Source organism: Agelaius tricolor, unplaced genomic scaffold (assembly GCF_023055355.1).
Source record: "Agelaius tricolor isolate 1412-34295 unplaced genomic scaffold, bAgeTri1.0.p SCAF_1, whole genome shotgun sequence".
NCBI lineage: Eukaryota > Metazoa > Chordata > Aves > Passeriformes > Icteridae > Agelaius > Agelaius tricolor.
The window spans coordinates 85,993,341-86,015,865 of NW_027269261.1; the positions used below are offsets into that span (position 1 = coordinate 85,993,341).

A 22,525-nucleotide genomic window follows, 5' to 3' on the forward strand; every position below is an offset into this window, starting at 1 on the left:
AAGTTGGGTGTCAACTTTTCTGAGAAAAAAGCTTGAAAAACTTGTTCATGATTCTGAGTGGTCATTAGGAATCAAAAAATCAAATTGTTTTGAGAGAAGCAAGGTAAAGGAAACTTGTTTCCAGTGATTTTTCCATCAGATATTTCTCTCATAACCTGTTATTCTCACTGGTCTTCTGCCTTCCTTAGCCATTTGCAGAATGAGCTGCCCCTGTGCATGAATCTGGTGATGTGATGTTGAGTTTGGGCTATCTCTGTAATTGATGTAACAGGACAGAGAACTCTCTTTTTGTGATGTAGCCTTTCTTTTCACAGGGTACTAACTGGGAGTTCCTTTCTACTGATTTCTATGAAACTTTTCAGATCATATTTACTTTGAATGAAACCAGCCAACCAGTTCAAAACATAATATAAAAATCTCTTGTGAGCTGATGTGCAAAAGGTAAGATTACATAAAACCTCATTTCTTTAAAACTTTATGATTTGTTAATTGTATGTTTTCCTCTAAATTTCCTTAAAATACTCCAAAGGCTACTACAATGGGTTATACCCATAACCCGCTATGGTATATTTCAGTGAGGTTTTCATTAGGCTTGCAAGAAAGAGGAGAGGATAACTTGGCAGAAAATTGTCTAACACATGTTCCTTCTCACTCTTGAAATACATTACTTTCCCTCTGTGAATATGATTTGTGAATGAAAGGCCTTAAATCTTACCTTTCACATTAAACTATGTGATGAACCTACTGCAGTATGCAAGAGTCCAGCAAAATAGTGAAAAGGCCAGTTTACTCTTTACTGAAAGTGAAAATTTGGGAAGAATGGAATACAAAGAAATGGGAAAAGCCCACACAGGGTCTGACCACAAACTGGTATAAATCAGTTCAGTGGTCATGTGATGGATGATGCCTTCTGTTTCAGCACATCACACCAATGCAGTAAATAGCAGACTGATGAAAGCTCTAGGCTCATTTAACACTGACAGATTTGTGGCAGACATGAAATACTTGACTCCTGACCATTGCATATAAACCTAGCTTTAGGTATTAGGAAGATTTTGCAGCACCACAGGCTTAGTTAAATGAAAATCTGTATTAAGGATTTAAAGAGACAATATAAGTGCTGTTTACTAACATTAATATGTATAGAATTTATTTTTAGAAATTCATTAAGTAAATGGTAAGAATCTTCTTATTCTAAACAAATTTAAATAGACTAAATTAAAAAAAAAAATCCATCTTTTGCAGGTCTAGAGTAACCTGCAATAAAAGCAGCATGTTCATAGCTGTTGCTTTAAACATACATTTCTTCCAACTATTCCTAGCAAAATGTTGTAACAAAAATTATTTTCCTTTTCATTTCTAATATTAATTGTTGCTTTATACTCTCGTAATTGTCGCATCATACTGCTGTTTGTGAAATAACTGAACGTTTCCACTTGGATCAGGCTGAAAACAAGAAAATAATTCATCACCTTCCATCTTCTTTACTTCTTATGGGCTGCTTATTCCAAGAAACCATTTAAGCTGTTCAGAATCTTCTAACTATGATGGATTTGCTGTCATTTTGCTGAAATCCTCAAAATTAAACTTGTCATATTACTAACTGAGGCCACAGAAATGTTCCTCATTTCTGCCCACTGTTGCAAGACAGTAATTGTATGGTCCTTAATTTCACCTTGGATAATTTTCACAGTAACTGTAGCTGTCTACACATAAAAGATGGTCTGAGGAGATAACTGGGATCTAACCCTTGCTAGAGACCCATTAGTAAGCCCACCACTGGCTGCTCTCATTTTACAAACACCATTTTACTTGCTGGTAAATCTCCTAACTTCTATTCAGGTGAGACTACTTGAAGCTAAATAAAGCCCCAGAATGATAGCATGTATTCCAGGAGACAGACACAGTCTTTTCCTTTGATACCTGAAGAGACACTGGATGGAACTGTGCAAGAAAGGAGAAAGAAGGCCTACACCTTCTGGGTCAACCTGAAACACCAGTTAAGACTTACCTTCATGACTACAGCTGTGAAGCAACAGCATAAATACTAAGGCAGAATAACTTGTTCCAGCAACCATTGTTAAGACATGTCGTTTGTTGAGGGAGGAATAAAAAAGTTCAACTGCAAACCCAAGATCTTATCATCACCTCATGGTACTCACCTGAAGCCAGCCAGAAGCAACTGAGGAACTTAAGTCCAGGACTGAATACAGTTGGTATTATTCTTACTTTTTATTCTTATGGTGTAAAACTAGGTGACACCAGTGATACTGGGCAGTAGAAGGTGAAGACAGGACCATAAAGAGGCATTGACTAGACAGAGGTAGTGAAGAGAGGGAGAAAAACCCAAAGATTAAACATATTCAAGCAATGACTCAACAGACATGCTTACGGTGCACAGACTATAAAGAGAAGCTTGCAAAACGGAAAGAGACTGAGAAGTCTGTGGAGTGAGGTATGGACTTAAAGAGACAAAGAAGAGGTAAAACTACAATGAGTTATTCACAGATTAACTATAGAGCCAGCAGAAGAGAGAATTTGAGATTCAGATAAATTTCTGACACAAATGGTTGGACCAAGCAGGAGAGACCTTGAGAGTGTCATGTATTAAAACAGAAATAAATTAGGATTAGAAAAAAAAAGGAGAGGGTATCTTGCCTTAAATTGAATTAAAAGAATGAGAAAAGAAGAAATAGGGAATGAATAATTGCCCAAAGGCTGTGTTTGGTGTGATCCAACCAAGCAGTAGACAAGGAACAGCCAAATGTCACAGGTTTGGCATGGGAATGAGTAATATCCTGAACTTTGTCAACATGTAACAGAGCTTTTGGAGTGAAACTAAGCTATCCAACGCTACTCAACAGTGGTTGTATACCTCCAGCATTTTCATGGAGAGGGACTGAGTAAAGAATCTCCAGTTTTTCTATATCACTTCCATTATCTGGAAAGATTCAAGCAGGCAGAAACTGACAGATTCATTGATGTGATCTTTCCCATAGCTGGTAGCTCAAAGTAGAGATGGTCAGGAAATCTGAATTGTTTAAAATTTCAAGACAATCAAGTGTTTCAAGGCAACTATTTTCACTGTCTGTTCTGAAGCATAAGGAGTTGATTAATTTATTTAAAACTGACTATAAGTGAAATACAAAGAGAGTTTCTGCAGATCTCCCAGTACTGAGGAAAGCATAGCAGTCTAGGTAGATGAACATGTTATGCAATGTAATAAAGATATTCTGGATCCATGGCACACATGGAAGCTTTGTAATACAGGCTTTCTAAAAGAAGTCAAGTATACTTCCTACTTGCTAAGAGGAAAAAGGCCTTAAACAAGCATGTTCAAAGTGCTCAGTTTAACAATTGTGACTTGCATCTAGGAATACTGCATAAGTACTTGTTGGACAAGAATCAGAAGAACTTTGAGAGTGTGTGCAAAGCGTTGAAAAAACCAAGATTACACATTTGGTATTGCCACAGCGTTCCTTGAGGCAAGCATGCAGTAAGCCTCCCACAGACTTAAACCAAAGCTCTCACAATTAGTAGTAAAGTTCCCATAGATTTGAACCCAGATTGTAGATTAGTAGGTGAAGAAGGTGTAAATTTCAGTTTGGAAAGAAAATTCAAGAAGCATGTCATGGAAACACAGGATTATGTGACAGGTCAACACAAGTTGTGCATATACGCATGAATCAATGTCTGTAAATGTGCAAGCTTTTCTAAAACTTTGGGAGCAGAGGGCTAAAACCTTTTGAGAAGTCAGTGAGGTCTTGGCTTTTAAATTAGCAGTAGACTTTTTTATCCTCTGTTAGGAAGATTACCAGCTCAGGTTTTATTCATGATCATATGACTTCCACATACACTGACTACAAGTGTTTGGTACTCTGGAATTAAAATATAAATGGAAATAACCTTAGGCAGTAACTTGAGTTCCTTCATATGCTACTTAAAGGATGACAAAGAGCTATAAAATGATCAGGGAATAGCCTCATCAGGCAGGTTTTCTTCCAATCTCCATCCCTTTTCTTTTGCTACAGATAACTTCTGGCCCCATCACACCATGTCTCCTGCAGACAGAAAAATGCCCTCTGTTGCCACTGCAAAAGGCAGAATTCAGAGTGGCTTATTGTGGACTTTTCTGCCAGTACATGTCCAAGGCAAATGTTTAAAGGAGAAACAGTTCTCTGCAATGGATGGATTAATTTGATTATAGGTTTGAAACTCCTTTCTCAACTTGGTCCTAAACCACCTAAGTCACTGTGAATGGCAATAGAAGCACAAGTTGGCCATATTCTGTATTCCCACCACTTACACATAAAATCCTACTGTAGTCATCCTGCACAGACAGTAGGCTCCCCTCTCACTGAAGGTGTCACTGGCTGGCCTTGTGTCCCCATACCCATCTCATAAGCCTACCTTTTAGGTGCTCTCACACCACCGAGAGGGGTCTAGTCTGCCTCTGGAAGCACAGAGAGCAGGAGAAGGACTTGGGACCATGACACTTTGACTTGGGGAATAATGAAAACAAAAATGTTAAAACTAAAGACATTTTTAACTATCATCAGGTATCTGTGTATTTGTAAATGAAACAGAAGAGCCACTGATTTGTTACCACATGCAGTATTTAATTATTGCTGTGACACTAAGGTATGCTAAGGTTCACCTGAACTAACTGGTACTTGTCTAGAGAGTTCCTGGGAATTGGGCATGGATGCATTTGAAGCAGGGTTTGAAAAACCCAGTTTTCCACAGAGAATGGCAGCACTTCCCTCTCCCCATCTGGAAACCAAGAACCTGTCAGACTGCCAGTGCAGATTTTCCAGCTCTGGTCTCTCATCATACGTAGACCCAGATTAGGATTTCAGCTGTTCTTCCATGTGACAGAAGTTGTGGTTTGATTTTGTCTCTTTTGGTCACCTTTTTGAGGAATCACCTGATTTGTTGTGGGACTGAGCGTTTCCCTGGCAAAATCCAGGGTCCCTGTCAGTCACTGCTGTTGAAGACAAAGTACACCAGGGCGCGGGGCTGTCACACGGCCGAGGAAGCCTCCCGGGGCAGTTTCAGTGACCGCGGGAGATTCACCCTGAGTCACTGGGATGACAACAGCAGTTGTCACAAATATGAAGAGAATCATGTAGCAGAACACCATTGACATCCATTTCATAACTTGCTGTCTTTAATGAAACTGGATAATTATAGCTAAGTGTACTGGCTATGCCACCGCTGATATTTGTGTTTTACATCGGTCTCGCTGACCAGGCCTCGCCCTCTCCGCGGAGGCGATGCTCAGCGCTGCCCTCAGGCACGGAAAGGCGCCTTTCAAACACGGCTCCCCCTGCCCGAGTGGTACAGCCGCGCCTCCCTCCCCCATCCCGCGGCGCCCGGTGGTTGCTGCTGACGGCGGCGCCTGCGCAGAGGGCGCCCGGTGGCGGCGGGCGGTGCTGAGGGACCGGCGGGTCGAGCCGGGTCAGGGCCTCCCCAGGCGGGTCGGACCGGGCCGGGCGCTCCTGGGGGAACGGGCAGGGCAGTCCCGGAGCCGGGAAGGGCCGTCCCGTCACTGCGGGCAGCGCTGTGGGTGAGGAGCGGGGTTTGTGCGTCGGGGCCGGTCCCCAGGTGTGCGTGAGGGGCTCGGCAGGGTTACGAGGGGCGTCGGTGCCGTGTCTGTGCGGGGGCGGAGGAGCTGTCACGGCCCGGCTAGAGCCAGGGCTTGCGGCAGTGGGTCGCGCTGTTCAGGGCCTGGTCCTGCCGTGGGGTTGGTGTGTTTTGCCCTGGTTTTCCCCGAGGAGACTGGGCGGGCTGCTGGGACTTGGAGTCGGTCTCTCCGTCTGTGATGCCGTGGGGTGGGCGAAGGGCCTTCGGGGCTCTCGGCCATCCCCGTCCTTATACCTCCTTTTGCACCTGCGAGCAAAGGGCAGGGCGAGTAGGTGCAGCGCGGGGGACGGTGGTGGTGGCATTTGCTGTCTGCTGAAGCACGGCGGGAGCTTCTCGCCCTGCCCTCGGTGGTCTTTGTGGCCTTTTCGCTTGCGTTCCCCTGAGTCCCAAACGCACAGTGGTGCTCAGCACTCACAGGCTGTGGCGGGTGTGGTGGTCGTGCTCATATCACCTATATGGTTCATAAAACAAGCTAGAGTTCAAATATTTCAGTATTATCTGGCTTTTCCCTCCCCACAAGCCTTTGTTTTTGAACTACGGTGTGTTCAGGAAGTTTCAGACAACTTGAGGCACTTAATGCTGGGCTGTTCAGCTAATTACACTGATGTTGCTAATAATATGTAAGTGTTGCTTGTCTGCATTCCATACTCTTTTTCCATTTTTGATTTTTTTTTTTTTTTTTTGGAAAGAGGCTTAATGGTTAGAAACTGATTGCAGAGTCTTGTTTTGAGCCATGATCATTACAGCCCCTTTTTGGTGTAAGTGGTCCCCCTTACTGCATTAGTTTTCTGTGGTTTTATGTCCTGGATCTGTATTTGAGATTCTGAATTGCACCCAAAACTGTAGTAAATGCTGTAAAATCAGTGTTGGAAAAGCAGGGGAGTAGGACAATAACTGTGCAATGCTGTTGAAATAAAAGTTTCATAAGTAACAAAACAGGGTTTGCTTCTTGTATTTTCTTTTCCTCTTTCTTGCCTTCCTACTTGACCCTCTTCTGCTTTTGCTTCAGTGCATTACTTTGAACTAGTAGGGACTTCATGGGCCAGTTGTGAATCTTGTTGCTTATGGTTTTTTATCTGTCTTCCTGTCCTTGGGAAGACTGTGCCTAATACCAGCTGGACCAAAGTCATAACTGCAGTGGATGTGAGCCCTCTATGGTTTTGAGTCTATATATATGAGCGTACTTAAAAATTCATTAAATTTTTTTATCCTTGTTCCAGATGGAAGAGTTCATGCTTACTGGTTTGCATAATAGCAGAGGCTAAATAGGCATGAAGGAGACTATAGTGGGGATGAGAAGTGTCCAAAGAGAAGAAATGAATCCTACAAATGATGATCCAGTGTTCGGGACTGTTTTTGACTGGGACTATCTCTTATGGGAGATTCGTTTGACATTTTTAGCTGCTGGTTTTTTAATCTACTTGGGAGTATTTCTTCTGTCTCACTGGTTGTCTTCCTGGAGAAGTACCACTTACCGTGCCTTGTCTGCAAAGGAGAAGGTGTTTTGGAATATGGCAGTCACACGTGGTGTCTTTGGACTTCAGAGTTGTGTTGCTGGGTTATGGGCTTTGCTCATAGATCCTGTTTTTCATGCTGACAAGGTCTATTCACAGCAAAAGTGGAGTTGGTTTAACTGTTTAATAGCAGCTGGATTTTTCTTGCTTGAAAATGTAGCAGTTCATGTGTCCAACATTATTTTTAGAACATTTGATGTTTTCTTAGTAGTTCATCATTTGCTTGCTTTTGGTGGCTTGGCTGGCTTAGTAATTAATGTGAAATCTGGACATTATCTGCCTTTGATGGGAATGTTGCTGGAGATGAGTACTCCCTCAACATGCATTTCCTGGATGCTTCTGAAGGTAAGAATGTGATAATTTTCAGATTATGTTTGTAACAGTTTTCACGTGTTTCACTTGTCCATAGATAATCTGTGTGGTTTGTTGGGATAGTTTTTCATCAAAACTGCATTTTTCCAACTGATACCTGTGTTGTTGTCATACCTGTTAGTCATCATGGCACTTGTGCCAGCCTCCACGTCAGTCTGTGTGCTGCGGTGTGCATGTGCACAGTGGGGTGGTATAGATCCATACCAAGTTTAAGATTCCATTATATATATGTGGAGTAACATTGCACTATGAGGAAAAAATGCCTGAGAGTGTTTGTATATAAAAGCTGGGTATTTGTATTAGTTCCTTATCTTGAAGTAACAGTTTCACTTCTGCATACTTTGTGTTCTTATTTTTCTAGGCTGGCCGTGCTAACACCTTTTTCTGGAAGGCAAACCAGTGGGTGATGATCCATCTGTTTCACTGTCGCATGATTCTTACCTACCACATGTGGTGGGTGTGTATTTTCAATTGGAATTCCATTATAGAAAACCTGGGACTTCTTCACTTTATTGTTTTATTCTCGGGATTATTTGCTGTTACACTAATACTTAACCCATACTGGACATACAAAAAAACTCAGCAGCTCCTCAGCCCAACTGACTGGAACTTTGAAAATAAAGCAGTGGAAAATGGAAAATTAAATGGTGAAACACATGAAAAGAAGAGGATATAGCACTCAAACAACAGTTTCCCAGCAGGGTAACAGAAGAATACAATGCAAAGCCATTCTTTGCACGTGAGCTAGAAGATTTTGCAAGAAGCTCATTGATGCAGTGACTTGCTGCTGGTAGCACTCTGAGTGCATCACAAGTGTTGAAAAGCATTATTTGTGTTTATTCTGTGTATACATATAAGAACTTCAACCCTCATTATGAATTACTCCAACAATTTGTCAGGTTGGACAGTATTTCATAATTTAGCAGTGATGTGCTCCCTAGTGGCATGGTTTTTTTTCCTAATGCTTCACAGTGGCTTTAAAGTACATCATCTATTAAGCTCAGCTTGAATCAAGTTTAGCTTGAATCCTATTTAACATATGGTAGAGATACTGAAAATTATGTTAAATTGTGTATTAAGATCAATTATGATCCAAGTTAGGTATGCATGGGTACCTAATTCCTGTGTGCCAGTGAATCATTCCAAGTGGCAGAACTGGTCAGTGGTAGAATGCAGTCGTGGCTCAGGTTTGGGTTTTTTTGTTGGTTGGTTTGTGGGTTTGGGATTTTTTGGGTATTGTTTTTTGTTCTTTTTTTCTTTTAAGCACACTTAAGGAACAAGGAAAATAATTGAGTGTTTGCTATCAAATCTGTTGTTTTCAGGTTGCCCTCAGTATGGGAGGAGTTTATATCCACCAAAACCATGCATGTGGAGATCCACGCATTTGCCGTATGTGGCATTTGGTGGGTAATCATAGTGGCCCCTTCTGGACTTTAAATCAATGAAATACAAGTGCTAACACCAGAAGGTGACTCTGTGTCATCCTTGAAAAAAATGCTGCTTGATTAGTAAAATTATTTTGTTTGTATGTCCCGTGTGAGGGGTCATGCAATTAGTTCCACTAGAGCTTCTCTTATGGTTCCTCTCATTTTTGGGAATGCACTTAGTTTTAGGTGGTTTCAGAATCTGAGGTGATTCCTTGGTGGAAGAAGGCCTGTATCACCTCCTGTAGGAGTTTGGTTGTTTTAATGTTTTTATTTAACTTTAAAGAACATACCAAACAACACTAACAATCCTTTGCACTTTATCTCCCACATCAAAAAAATCTTTCCTTTACCTGCGAAACTGGGTTGCTCTTTAGATAGGGACTAATGGTGATTGATGTTCTCCCAGTTAAGATACTGGTTTGATGGTTCCTGGGTGAAATGTTGGGAAGCAGATGGAGGGATACAGATCACGATAGAAGAGAGTGACACCTAGTGGTAGGAGAATGACAGGGGTATTCGTTTTGGTGCACGGAACAAATGAGATTAAAAAAAGTGGTTAATTGGAACTCTGTGTAACATGACTGCTACACAGATTTATTTCCCAAAGCATTAAGACCGGACAAGCCCAAGCTGTGAAGAATTTTACACCAAGCAATTTTACATCATCTCTACAATTAGAGACTTTGTGAACTGATCTGGGGCGGAGCATATTGTTTTAAATTTGTGAGGGAAGCACTCTTTGGTGTAAACAGCCCCATTTTGGTGGGAATGTCTTTGATTTGTTCTGAGTGAAGGGAGTGCTTGGGTTGCTGTATTCCCTAATTCACTCTGTGTGAGCAGAGAGTTGAATCACTGTTCTGTGATGGGGAGGAATCTTCTTGCTTTAGGTCACAAATACATAGGCAGATCTTGTTGATAATGATGAAGTGGTGAATATCTGAAATTGCCCATTCAAAACCAGGCTGAGAGGGTCACAGTAATTTTACACATCAACCCTGTCTGATATTGTGCTGATATTTAATAGATAAAATCTAAATTTGGAATGATCTTCTTATTTTTAAGCTGGGCAGAATGAAGTTGCAGTGTTGCCTGCCTGGGCACCATCCTATGGTAAAAAGGGTTCTCAAAAGTTTGAAATGGTGTACCTGTCTCAAGCAGTTGTATGTGGGAGAGTAATGTTAAAAGTACTTTGGAAGAAACCAGAGAGATTAATTCCTTGGCTATGGAAAAATTATCTGAATGCATATCTTGCAGAATCCAAACCTCACTTGCAGGAGATCCAGGGAGAAAGGCAGAGAATAAGTCATCAGGTATCAGAATGATGATGTACTCTATGAAGCTTAAAACGTGAAGGTTTGGATTCAATAAAACAAGGTAATAATTTTTAAAATCCCAGCCACAGAATTCTGAAGAATCCTAACAGAAAATGGAAACATCAGAAGAAGTTTGGGATGAGTGTGTAATTCTTACAGTGGCTGGCTAAAGAATGTGAAGTTCCTATGTGCTAAAATAAAAGAATATAGAGGGGTGGGGGTTAGTAGTGAATTGAGACTGAAAAAAGACAGGTGGAAATTTATGTCATAGCACCTGATGTCTAAAGTGTAATATTTTATATTATTAATGTGTATAACTTTATTAATTGAATTTTAAATCTTTTATTAAAATTATGTTTTTAACATCATAATGCAGTTTTTTTAGTTTGCATCCTAGTTTTTTCACAAAAAGACTGTAATGGTTTGCATGTCTTAACTATATAATGAATGATACTTTAGAGACCCTGTGAACCTAAACACTGGTAGACCTGCCAGAACAAGAAAGCTGTGCAATAAAGCAAATACCAGCACTTATTTTATTTCTGTTGGTTTAAGAGTACTTTACAGTCCAGCTAGAAATACAACACAACAAAAATACAGACAACCTTTCTTCATCCTTTTCATGGCCTTTTCATGTGTTGGAGTTACCAGTTCTGTTACACAGAGCCTCTTTTTTTATACTTGAGTATAAAAGGACCTTTTATAAGGGCATGTAGTGAGTGATAGGACAATGGTAATGACTTTAAACTAAAAGAGGGGAGAGTTAGATTATATTAGGAAGAAATTGTTCCCCATGAGGATGGTGAGGCACTGGAACAGGTTGCCCAGAGAAATTGTGGATGCCCCATCTCTGGAAGTGTTCAGGGCGAGGTTGAATGGGGCTTTGAACAACCTGGTGTAGTGGAATGTGTCCCTGCCTACAGCAGGAGGGTTGGAACTAGATAATCTGTAAGGTCTCTTCCAATCCCAGACTTCTGGGATTCTTCAGTGTCTTTTGACTGCTCCCTTTAGGAGGATTTTCTGGTTTATTATTGTGGAAGTCACATTGCTCTGAAACAAGTCAGAGAAAGTTCTTGAACTGAGGGTTTTGGTACTTATAACTAAGTGATCCTTTGCAGCCTAAAGGTAGAGTAGCCATACGTGGTTGTAAATTTTGTTGAAGTGAAATTAATCCCAGTCCTGTTGGGCCTTCTTACACAGCCTTATCCACAAACCACAATTTAGAAAAATTCAGTCAGCTTCCATAGTGGTTGGATTGGGTCACAGAGTTTGCTGCTGTGGATTTGGAAAAATTGCATAACATGATTTTGGGTGAATTATTTGTTTGCCAAGGTGACTGCTAGGGACTTGGCTCTGCTTTCTTGTTGAACAAGCTTATTTGAGGAGTGGTGTTCATGTCACCTTTCTGAAGCTTTTTTTTTTTTTTTTAACCCAAACAATAAAAACCCAAATCAGCAAACTGTGGTGGAGATAATGGTGTTCACTTGATTTGGTTTGGGTTTTTTTTGTTTTTTTAAAGAAAGGTGTCTGATCTGAGACGTCCTTGTCCAGTCATCTGGTTCTTACAGTCTTCATACAACATTCCTAAATCACAGTTTGTGTTTTCCTCCATTTCTAGCCTATGTTTTCTTTCCAAAACTTGTCATTGTTTTCCCCCCTGAACCCACCATTTTTTAATTTTTATTCTTACTTGCAGTACTGGTCATGATCTTGGAGTCACTTTGCAACTGTCACATTTTTGTCTTTTAGTTTTCAATACATGCTGTCAGGCCCATCTTCCACTAAATATCCATGTCCAAGTCTTTCAGATTGTTTTTGTGTTTTCCTGATAACATGGATTAAATACTGATGTGATATGCAGTTATAAGAAACCTTCTTTAACCTCAGGGAGACTCCCCCTTAAAGTAAATTTAAAAGTATTAAGCAAACTTAAGTCTGCTCTTGTACAATAAAATGTTTGTTGAAAAGCATCTTTACACTGTACATAAATAAAAGTATTTTATTGAATAGCTGTCTATTGTGATTTTCATTTCCTGATTAAATTAATGCCTGTTTTTTACTTGCTATTTGTAGCTTAAACATGCATGCACTAAAATGATTTATTTTGAAATGCTAAACGTGACAAAGGTAATGTCATATTTATGGAAATAGCTATAAAAATCTTGTAAACCAATGTCCCTTCACCAGTGTTTCATGTGTTATTCCCATAAGCATGTCTGGAATACTAGAAGCTGTGCTATCTGTGTGTATTAAAAACAGTTAAAAAAACATCCCTTGGGGATGACCCTTCTGGCATCGGGTATTTGAAGTGTGTGGTCCAGTTTTGCATTAGGTTCTGACCATGAAAACACTTCATTTGGTACCACATGATACTTCATAGTTTAGTGTAAGCTCCCTTAAATAAACAACAAAAACATGAACATAAAGGCCAAAAACTTGTCCCATTGCAAAATAGTAAAATACAGTTCTGAACATTTCTTTCAGAATGTTTTTCGGGAAATGATTCCTGATGCTTTTTAGATTAGTGAGTCCAAGTAACCCAGCATCATTACTGGTATTTTAATTATTCTTATAAGAATGCGTGGTGCAAGCAACTGGTTGGCTGCCTCTGCAGTAAATAAGACATTCATGTGTACATGAATGCAGAAATAAGACATTCCTGTGTACAGCTCCACTAACTGTGAGATGTGTGTGGGTACAGACTGGGATGAGAAGAACAATGTATAATAGTGTTTGTATGAGTAAAGTCCTCCCTTTTTTTTTTCTTTTTTTTTTTCTGTTTTCTTTCTTTTTTTTTTCTTTTGGTAAATGATCTGTAAGATTAATTTAAATGTTATTGTTTTGCTACTCAGGTGTTTCAGTTAATAGGTAAATACATTCTACTTGGGTAGTGTTAAACATATTCTCAGAAAAATATTGGAGCAGACTTGGGCCAACAATGTTACACAGCAATTACAGTCTTTTGGTCTTGTGTCACTGTTACTTAAATTGGAACAAAAAATGCAAGCAGTGATCATTAATGAAGTAAACTATGCCTGTTGATGTAGTTGTCAGCCCCCAGATGTGTTTCCAGTGTTGGAGGAGACATTTCATGCACTGAATCTGATTGACTAATTAGCATGTTCTGCTAGTGGTGCCACAAAGCAGGAACAAGTATTTTGCAGCACATTGTGCCTTCTGCTTTTCCCTAAGTTGCACACTGGTGAGTGGGGTGGAAAGATGATGATACAGCAAAGGCCATATCAGACCTTGTTCATAGTTCAAGATGGCAGACAAGCCAAGCTTGGAAGGACTGGGGCCTGCTCACCTGTCCACAAATAAGAAAGCAAAGAAATTGGCTGTGCCATTGCTTGCTGCTATTGTGTGTGTGTATTCTGAGAGCAACCTAGGGTCTGAGTCCTTAGGAATATGACCTGAGTAGAGAGAGTGGAAATTTAATACTAGCTTTGTCAGATGCATCACATCTGGTTTGAAATTTTTATTTCCTTGTATAATTGTAGTTGACTCTTCTCCTTTGCTTGGCTCACATTAGTGTGCTGTATAAGCTGACAGTGTTTTCACCACTCTGTCCTCAGACACTGTAAAGAATTGTGTGGTTTTAGTACTGGTAATTGATTCTGGCAGCTCCAGGTATTTGCTTGTATTTATTTATTCCTATATAGATCTGCAGCTTCCTTCTCTTGCCTTGCTGCTTCTAATGCTAAAAGCAGTTTACCAGTGAACACTGCATTTTGTTACCAAAGTTGTGCTCTTTTAAGTTTAGGCATGGAGCTTGCAACAAGAAGGGGACAAAATATACCTGAGAAAGGAATAATTTTGTAGAAGGTAGAGAGCTGAATTTGCTATGTTTTTGAACCTTGCAGTTCTGCTGTCAGGATCTTTTAAGTGTAAATCAAGGTATGAAATCTATGATGCCTTGAAAAGCAAAGTCATGCAGCCAAACTACAGAAGTATACAGAGTACTTTTGCATGGAGGTTTGCATAGAGTAGGCATATAGTACCCAACAAGAGCTTGTCTTGTTTTGTGGGTCACATTTACAGGAAGAACATGTGTTCTGGAAAGCAGCAGTAGCCTTCCTAAGGACTCATTAAGAATTAAATCAGAAAAAAGCTAGGAGACTTCGGGTGAGGGAGATGGAACTGGTTGGTACATTGTAGACTGCTGACCACATTGTGGTTACATATTGAATATGTAGTTTTTCTAATGCTATAACTCTTCCTTTTTTCTCTCAGCGTTGTGTTGAGTGTTACTGTGACACTGGCTGAGGCTAAGTTTAAAAACCTTTTAGGACACCAAAATTGCTAAGCAATATATTGCCCTAGGCTGAAAGAGCCTAAAGTCTGTTCTAATTTAAAGTAATTTATTCTTGTGTCATCATTGCCTTTTTATCTTACATACTTATTTTTTATCCCTGGAGACTCTTTTGCATATTCATGCATACAAATCGATCCGCTCTTTTGTTTTCCCAGCCATCCTAATACTCTTTGCTTGTCACTTTTCCCACTTGAATTCCTTTTTACTATGTGTTGGCAGCTGAGAGTTGTACATAGTATTTGATATAAAATCTTTTCAGAATCTTGTATTACACTAGTACCTCCTTTCCTTCCCTGGGAACAGTTCTGCTTTGGCCAAAAGCTGCATTTGTCTTTCAGGGTTGCATGGCCTCAGCACTTTGTGGTGTTCCTGAGAGGAAATTCACTTAAGTTTTTCCCTTTATCAGCTTCAGGATGAAGAAGAGGCATCAGAGAACAGTGAAATAACTGAAAGTAGGAATGTTGTGTTATAGAAACAACTTGTGCATATGACTGTCTGGGGTGCGGGTGCCCATCCCCGGCAGCATCAGTGGGGGCTCCGTGAGGGGAGCCGGGGCTGCCCCAGTTGGACACAGCCGGTTCCAGCCAGACACAGCCAGTTCCAGCCAAACACTGCCGGTTCCAGCCGATTCCAGCTATACATAGCCAGACACAGCCAGTTCCAGCCAATTCCAGCCATACATAGCCAGAAACAGCCAGTTCCAGCTGGATCCAACTGCCCACCACAAGGCATGGCTGAGCTGTGGCGGGCACCACAGGGAAACATAGGTGAAGAAGGGCAAAAAATGCTGCACAGGAGTGAGGAGAACAAAGTGAAAGAAATATCTCTGCAAGCATCAAGTTCAGTGAAAAAGGAGTGGGAGAAGCTGCTCCTGGGCACCAGAGCAGATTCACCTGCAGCCCATAGAGGAGGCCCTGAAGGAGCAGGTTTATCCTGAAGGACTGCAGCCTGTGGGAAGCACCCACACTAAAGCAGGGGAGAAATGAGAGGAGGAAGAAGCACTGGGAGGAGCTGTTATTACCTGACCACAGCCCTGGTTCCCATCCCACTGTGCCCCTCAGGGTGGAGGAGGCCAAGGAGATGGGAATGCAGTGATGTTGAGCCTGGTGTGAGGGAAGAACAGAGTTTTGTCTCTGTTACCATCTCATTTTAATTTTAATTGACAAAAAATAAAATTTCCCCAAGCTGAGTCTGGCCCATGACAGTAGTTGCTAAGGGATCTTCTTGTCTTCATTTGACCTACAAGATTTCCATATTATTTTCTCCCCCTATCCTGCTGCTGACAAGGGGAATGAGAGAGCAATTGGGTGAGGGTCTGGTTGCTGGCCAAGATCAACCCATCACAAGAAGTTATGGCATCAGCTGTACTATCACTTATGTACCACCCATGACAACAAGGAAATGAAGTAAGACAAGGGCTTTGCTCCTGAGAAATATTCAAATATAGGAAAATTTATACCTCATCTGTCTGAATTGGCAGTCTGAGAATTTGACTTGCAAATACTCCTTGTAAAAGAAGGAAAGTGAAATGAAATGCATTAATGAAAGACATTCTAGTGCTGGTAAAAGATCACAATATTATAAAATTGAATTGTCAGGTTAACGTGTGCTAGTGTGTTCAGAACTGAGGAATTGTCTCCCAGTAGTGGTGCTGGTGCTTCAGAAGATGTGGAAGATGAGTCAGCAGTAGGCATCAAAGCAGAATATGAATAAGCAATGTTTTTATAAACCCAAATGTTATTTTTGATGTAATAGTCTGAATTTAGGAAAACTGTGGTTTGTTTTTATTTTTTAAAATATATATTTTAAAAATATATATTATATTGTATGTATTATATATATAAATAAAAAAAATATACTATCACTCAGTCTGGTTTGGTAAGAAGACTAGAGGGGACCTGTAACTTTGCAAATCTCCAGCATTTGTTCTGCAGATGCTCAAGTTAAGCAAACTCATTGGATGTCCTGGCTTGGAGTGGTTTCTGAGGGATTACAGTAAGCAGATGACACACTGCCTTCAGGGGGGACACAGTTAGGAACAACAGAATTTCCAGTGGATGAATACTCCCTAGGAAAAAGTGCCAGCTACATCAGCTGTTAAATGGAAGAATCTGAGAAAACTGGGCTTTCCTGGGGAACTTGATAACATAAGTTTTAGTTGTTTTGTTCAGATTTCATGCAGTATTTTGGAAAGCAAGCTATTGGAATGATGTCTTTAGGTGTCATAAATTTAGGTGTACATTCAGCCATTGCGATTTCCAAGGACTGAGAAAAAAGGCATGCCACCTTCATAGCATTGTGTCACAGGGAGTCAGGACACTGGCCAGGGCTGATGGTGTCCTGAAGATGCCCGGTCCATGAGCTGGAGTAGGTGGATGGTGTAGATGTATGGTGAGGATGTGTGGGGTAGATGACCTATGTGCAGTAGCTTGAAGGCAAAGTATCTTTGCTGAAGCCTCAGGAATCAGAAATGAGAGTAAGTAAATTTTGGTGAGGTCTCATGCAAGTATCACCAGTAAAACCAATTTAAACATCAACTTAGAATCTGGTTATAAAAAGCATCATGTTAACAGTGGAAACAGCCGTTATCTGTACTCTAATTATCAACAACTAATTATGGGTGGACAAATAATGAATTTGTGATTGCAATGATTAGGGTGCTAATTATTACTGCTAATAGGCTGTTGCATTATAAAACAGTAGGAAAGTGTAAGTTATTTTGAAAGTTAGTTTTTCTAAGTAGATCTGCTATTGTTGGATTTGTCCAACAAGGTTTCCACATATGTATGGAAGTAGTCAAAGATCAAAAGGGTTCACAAAAAGTCTTAAAGAAGGATTTGAATTTTGTCTAAGATAATTGTGAAAGATAAGAATCTGTGAAAGGTAGTTCTGAGAGGAAGAATTTAATGCACATAGATTGTGAGATAGGTGTCAAAAGGAAAAGGATGTTGCTAGTAAATGGTATTTTTAATTACAGAACCAAGCCAGTTGTACTTGGTCTAGGTATGTGTCTGTTTTTTAAAGTGGCCTCTAATGATAAGTACTTATTATACAGTTTGCCCAAGACTGATTCCCCACCATTTCAGCTCCTGAAATGATAGCTTGGTGTGAGTGAAATGTAACACATTTTAGAAATCACAAAAACAACAGGATAAAATGGTCTCTGATGGAACTGAGAGGTCTTGGATATGAACTGAACACCATAATTGTATTCCTGGCCTTAACTTTGACTTTGCTTTCTTACATAGCAAACAAGACAATTAGATCTATATGAAAGCTATTTTGAGTCAATGTCATGATGAACTGCATTAAAAAGAAATAACTTTGTGAAAATGGAAACATTTTTGAGAGGAATAATTTAAAAAACTTTGTCATTCAGACTATATGAACCCACACAAACACTTGGATAATTGTAAATCTGTTGTTAAACTACAGACAAAGGGAAAATGTAGGGAAAAGGTGGATTAATCAAATGTCAAATGCCACCATTTTCTAGTAAAGATTTCCTGTAATGATAATGAATTTACTATTTACTGAGTGTATTTTATTACTCACTGTAGAATGAGTTTACTTAAATAGGCAGGGATCACTGCTGGATGACACATGGATCTTTGAACAGCATTTAGCTCAAAGATTTTATTCTTAAAAGTGGTCCAAAGATTTCAGATAATACTTAACAATATTGAATAGTTGTAATAACTTATAATTTATTTAAGAATTTTTAATGTACTTAAGAGCCTTTATTTTTATTGAAGTGTGACGTGTACATGGATATATTGTGATGCACACATTTGCAAAATGATTGCATCTTGTAAAGGTTTTCTATATTTTAACTAAGCGGCGTGGTCAGTGCTGAGTGTACAAGTGGTTGGTGTTACTCTCAGGACAAGCATTCCATGCTTGAGTGGCACGGGCTTTGAGTGGCTGTGTGGTTGGCAGGTCGGTGCTGGTCTGCAGAGATGCTCGCTGTGAGGACTGTCATGCAAGAAGGATGCAAAAAGAAAAAAAAAATCGGCATGAGGTGCCAGCGTCTCTAGATAGCATTTAATTTGAAAACTTACTGGATTTCTGGTTATAAATAAGATTAAAATCCAAAATAGCGCCGTGGCCCAGTTTGTACCCTGGCGCGTTCAGGGGCTATTCGTGAGCATGAGGCTGTGTATGCCGAATTGTCCAGCCCCGGGCCCGGTTGCCCCCCCGGTGTCCGCACCGCTCTCCGCCCGTTCCCCGACGCCTCGCGGGGCTGCCCCCGCCCGCAGGGCCTGGGGCGAGCGGCGGGATGAGCTCCCGCCCCGGGGCGTGTCACGTGCGGCGGCAGGAATGCGGCGGGCTCCGGGGGACACGCGGTGCCCGCCCCGCCCCGGCCCGACCCGCCCGACCGGCGGGGCCAACCGGGATCCGACCGGGCCTCGCGGGGGCGGGCGCCGGGAGCGGCGGCCCCGGGCAGGCGCTGACGGCAGCGGCGGCCGCAGCGAGGCGGGGCCGGGCCGGGCCGGGCCGGAGCGGGCCGGGCCGGGCGGCTCCCGCCGCGCTCAGGAGCTCCGCCCGGCGGCCAGTGCGGGCTCCGCGGCGGGCTGAGTGACGTGTCCGGCAGCGGGGCAGCCGCCGGGGCCCCGGCGGAGCGGGCCGGAGCGGGCCGTGCCGGGCCGCGGCCGCCTCGGAGCGTTTGGCGGCGGCTCCGGCCGCGGTGGAGGAGGTGGGTGCTCGCTTCGCGCCGGGCCCTTGCTCCGGTGTTGTCACGGAAAGTTTGGTCCTCGGAGGGTGGGCTCGATGTTTGGTGCGGAGACGCCCTTCAGGGGCGGGGGCTGCCTCGCCGGGACTGCGGGGGCCCGGGGCGGCAGCCGCTGGGGCAGGAGGAAGACACGCATGGTGCGGGATTGTCACTAAATAGGATTTGCCCGTGCCAGGTGGGTCACTGAACCGAGGATGCGAGGGGTCCGTAAGCGCCTTGGCCAAACTTCTCGCTGCTGAAATGTGGTGAAGTTTCTTCCGCGAGGTTTTCGCGGGGGGTTTCTCGTGTGTGCGCTGCTTGGTGTTCCGCGGTGTGGGGAGCCGCTGGCTCCAGCTTCCCTCCCCTCTCCATCAACTACGGACGCGGCTATGGAAAATAGAACTCCTATGGGTGCTGGAGTTCCTTTCCTTCCCCGTTCTTCAACGCTGGTGTCGACCAATTTTTTATTGGCATCTGCAATTAAATTGGTTGTCTTGACACAGGGGAAAAATACTTCTTCACAATAACACTGTCCTTTTATGTATTTTTTCCTTTGGTTTCTTTGTAATTAACGGTGCAACTGTTGGAGAAGTTACATAGTTGTTTGTGGTGATCCCAGACCATGTAGTTGCTTTTGCGAGATGCCCTGCGCTTACAGGGTAAGCTAAGAAGAGCTTTAAAAGATTGCCCAGTCATGCACTGGACGAGTGAGTGAGCAAGCTGTGTCAGGAGGCAGTGCCAAGTGCTGGGAAAGGCAGCTGTTAATAATTTGACCACAGCAAAGGCTTATTTTAAAGATTTTTAGGTGTTGCTTGTATTTTTGGCCAAAACAATTTTATCCATCCTAAATTCTGTCATCTTTCATTTACATATTTATTCAATCCTTCAATCCTTCTTTCTTTCATTTTTTTCCCCTTTCTTTTCTAAAGATCCTAAGATCATGGCTTTTACCTTGAGCTAGCAGGTTTTAAGTTGTTTAATTGAAATATAAAAAGCATCTTTTTGTTTCAGTCTTGCCGTTTAACTTTTAGCATAAAAAGGTGTAGGGTTGGGGTCTTTTTTTCATGAGTCAGGAAATAAAAAATATTGCTTAAAAACTGTTTCATGCTAAATAAATACAGTGAGATTCTACCAACGTGTGTTAGTTTGTGGCTATTTTAATTGTAAATAAAATATATTTTTCCTAAAGCCTTCACTCTGCTTGATGAACCCCAGTGAGCAATCTGTTCTGCAGTAGAAATTAAATATAACATTTTTAAAGTTTTCTGTTGGCACTCAGGAGACAAAGGTTTATTGCCTGAATGTGAGGACATGTTTGGTGCCTACAGCTTCAAGCCCATTATTCAGGCAGAGGTTCTGGCTGTTCAGCTGTTTTCTTCAATGCACCCTTCGTTCTTTTCACTTGGGTGATCTGTTTGATCTTGATAATCTGTCTGACTTGCTTTGTTTAATCCATCTTGTCTTTTTTTTCCCCTTTCTCACCCTCAGGCTTAGTATTCCATGAACTAGTTACATGTGTTTATCTGGTTATGAACAGTAGTTCTTTAGGTACTACCTTGAAATCTGATATTTCCCGAAGCTTTACAGTCAGATTTCAAGATTTTTGTAATATATTCTGTGGATTCCTTAGGTTACCTGTTGTACATGAGATGTGACTTACTGTGTGAGTGATGACAGGTGTCTTGTGGTGGTACTGGGTTTCCAGTGTGTGGGGCTTCTGTGGCTGATACCCACAGATGGATGTGGTAGGAGAAAGGACCATGGAAGCAGACTGACAGCTGAGCAATGGGCTGTCCATCACCTCCTGCTGAATGTCGGGCCCTGGCAGTATCCTGTGGGTTTGCCCTTCAGGAGCTGCTATGGAGACGAGCCACAGGATACGGAGAGGAGCCCCAGTGCTGCGTGATGGGTGTGTGCAGTCTGGCACTGCAGCTCTAAGATGTGGGAGTCAAATGCACAAGTCTTGTGCTATTGGCTCTGACAGGCCAGTTATGAGCACACTGAAGTACTGAAAAGGGGGTTGCCTCCTTCCCTCCATGCTGAGGAGCTCTCTTGGACCCTGAGCTGTGCTAATGCTTAGCGCGATAGGCTATGATTTCACTCATCAGTAGACGGCAAAAATCCTTTCCCACACTAGAATACTGTAAAACAAACTTCATCTTGCCAGGCTGGGCTGGATGTGGCTCTAACCTGGTCTCATGGAAAATGTCCCTGCCTCATGCAGGGCAAGGGGTTTGGAACCTGGATGATTTTTAAGGTCCCTTCCAACCCAAACTATTCTATAATTCTGTGAAGAAATCTCAACAACTGAGGAGTTCTTGGGTTGATCCTGAGCTGTTTAGGAATCACTGCATAGTTTATAAACATTTGAAGGAAGCCAACAAACCTGAAAGGCTATTGTTAAACTTCATAATTGTTAACGGAATTTAATGCAATTGGGAATAGCACATTGCTTATTTGTAAAACAGGAAGTCTATTAACTGCTTCTATATAAATTAGAAGTTATTTTTAGAATCTGATGTAGAAAATTTATAAACTTCAGTCTATTTCTGAAGCAGCCAGGAAGCAAAAGCTGCAGTCCAGAAGAAGGAGGACCAATTTTGATTCAGACTTTGAGACTGAGCTTTATATGTTGTGCAGAGCTGCAGTTAGTTTGTGCATCTGTAGTACACTGTTCTCAATTTTGTATGTGATGGAGAAATGAGCTATGTGAGGTACAAATTTTCTTTAATTTACTATGTGGGACAGTAATTTTGTTTCCACTTTTGTACAGTGACTTCTATTTCACTTTTTTCTTTATTGTATTTCCATTTTACAGTTTTACTTTAGAATGTTAGAAGGGATCCCATGGAGTTGCTGTATGGTCTCTAAAAGGTATTTTTTAAACTACCTTTCTGTAACTTCAGCTTCCTGATGTTTTTTTGAGCTGTGAGTGCATTTCTGGACTATCCTTGGATGCTTCTTGTGGAATATCTATTGTGGCAGTTGTATCTTAGAGAAACTTTCTTTGGAGTTACAGTGTTAAACACTGTGAATGCAATTGTTCTTACTTTTTGCACATTTTGTATGTTATAATGAAACGATAAATGAGTTTTCATAGGTAGTGGTATGAATTAGACTTTCATTTTGTGTGTATTTGATAACATATGAGGGAGGCGTTTTTCATATCTAAGATCATATTTTGTTAAAAACAGCATTTGTTACTGATACTTTCCCCCCACTCCCAT

At 41.5% G+C, this 22,525-nt stretch overlaps 2 protein-coding genes across 4 annotated transcripts in view; both read left to right on the top strand.

The window, feature by feature from the left end:
• The first annotated feature begins 5,401 nt into the window (after nucleotides 1–5,401).
• CLN8 (CLN8 transmembrane ER and ERGIC protein) lies at nucleotides 5,402–12,279 on the top strand. Of its 2 annotated transcripts, none has more exons than XM_071442152.1 (3): nucleotides 5,402–5,607; nucleotides 6,867–7,505; nucleotides 7,894–12,279. In XM_071442152.1, exons 2-3 carry the CDS (start codon nucleotides 6,918–6,920, stop codon nucleotides 8,206–8,208), a joined length of 903 nt encoding a protein of 300 aa, XP_071298253.1. In that variant the 5' UTR covers nucleotides 5,402–5,607; nucleotides 6,867–6,917; the 3' UTR covers nucleotides 8,209–12,279. The 2 variants fall into 2 exon arrangements, with proteins under 2 accessions (XP_071298253.1, XP_071298244.1); XM_071442143.1 differs by having other exon boundaries at nucleotides 5,402–5,569.
• Nucleotides 12,280–19,018: 6,739 nt separating this feature from the next.
• ARHGEF10 (Rho guanine nucleotide exchange factor 10) overlaps nucleotides 19,019–22,525 on the top strand; it is a 110,164-nt gene continuing 106,657 nt past the window's right edge. The window contains exon 1 of one of the 2 annotated variants that reach the window (XM_071442090.1): nucleotides 19,019–19,283. The gene's annotated coding sequence lies outside the window, so the exon portion shown is untranslated. Of the gene's footprint in view, nucleotides 19,284–19,404; nucleotides 19,495–22,525 lie in introns of those variants that run through there. The other variant, XM_071442100.1, reaches the window with a different exon arrangement.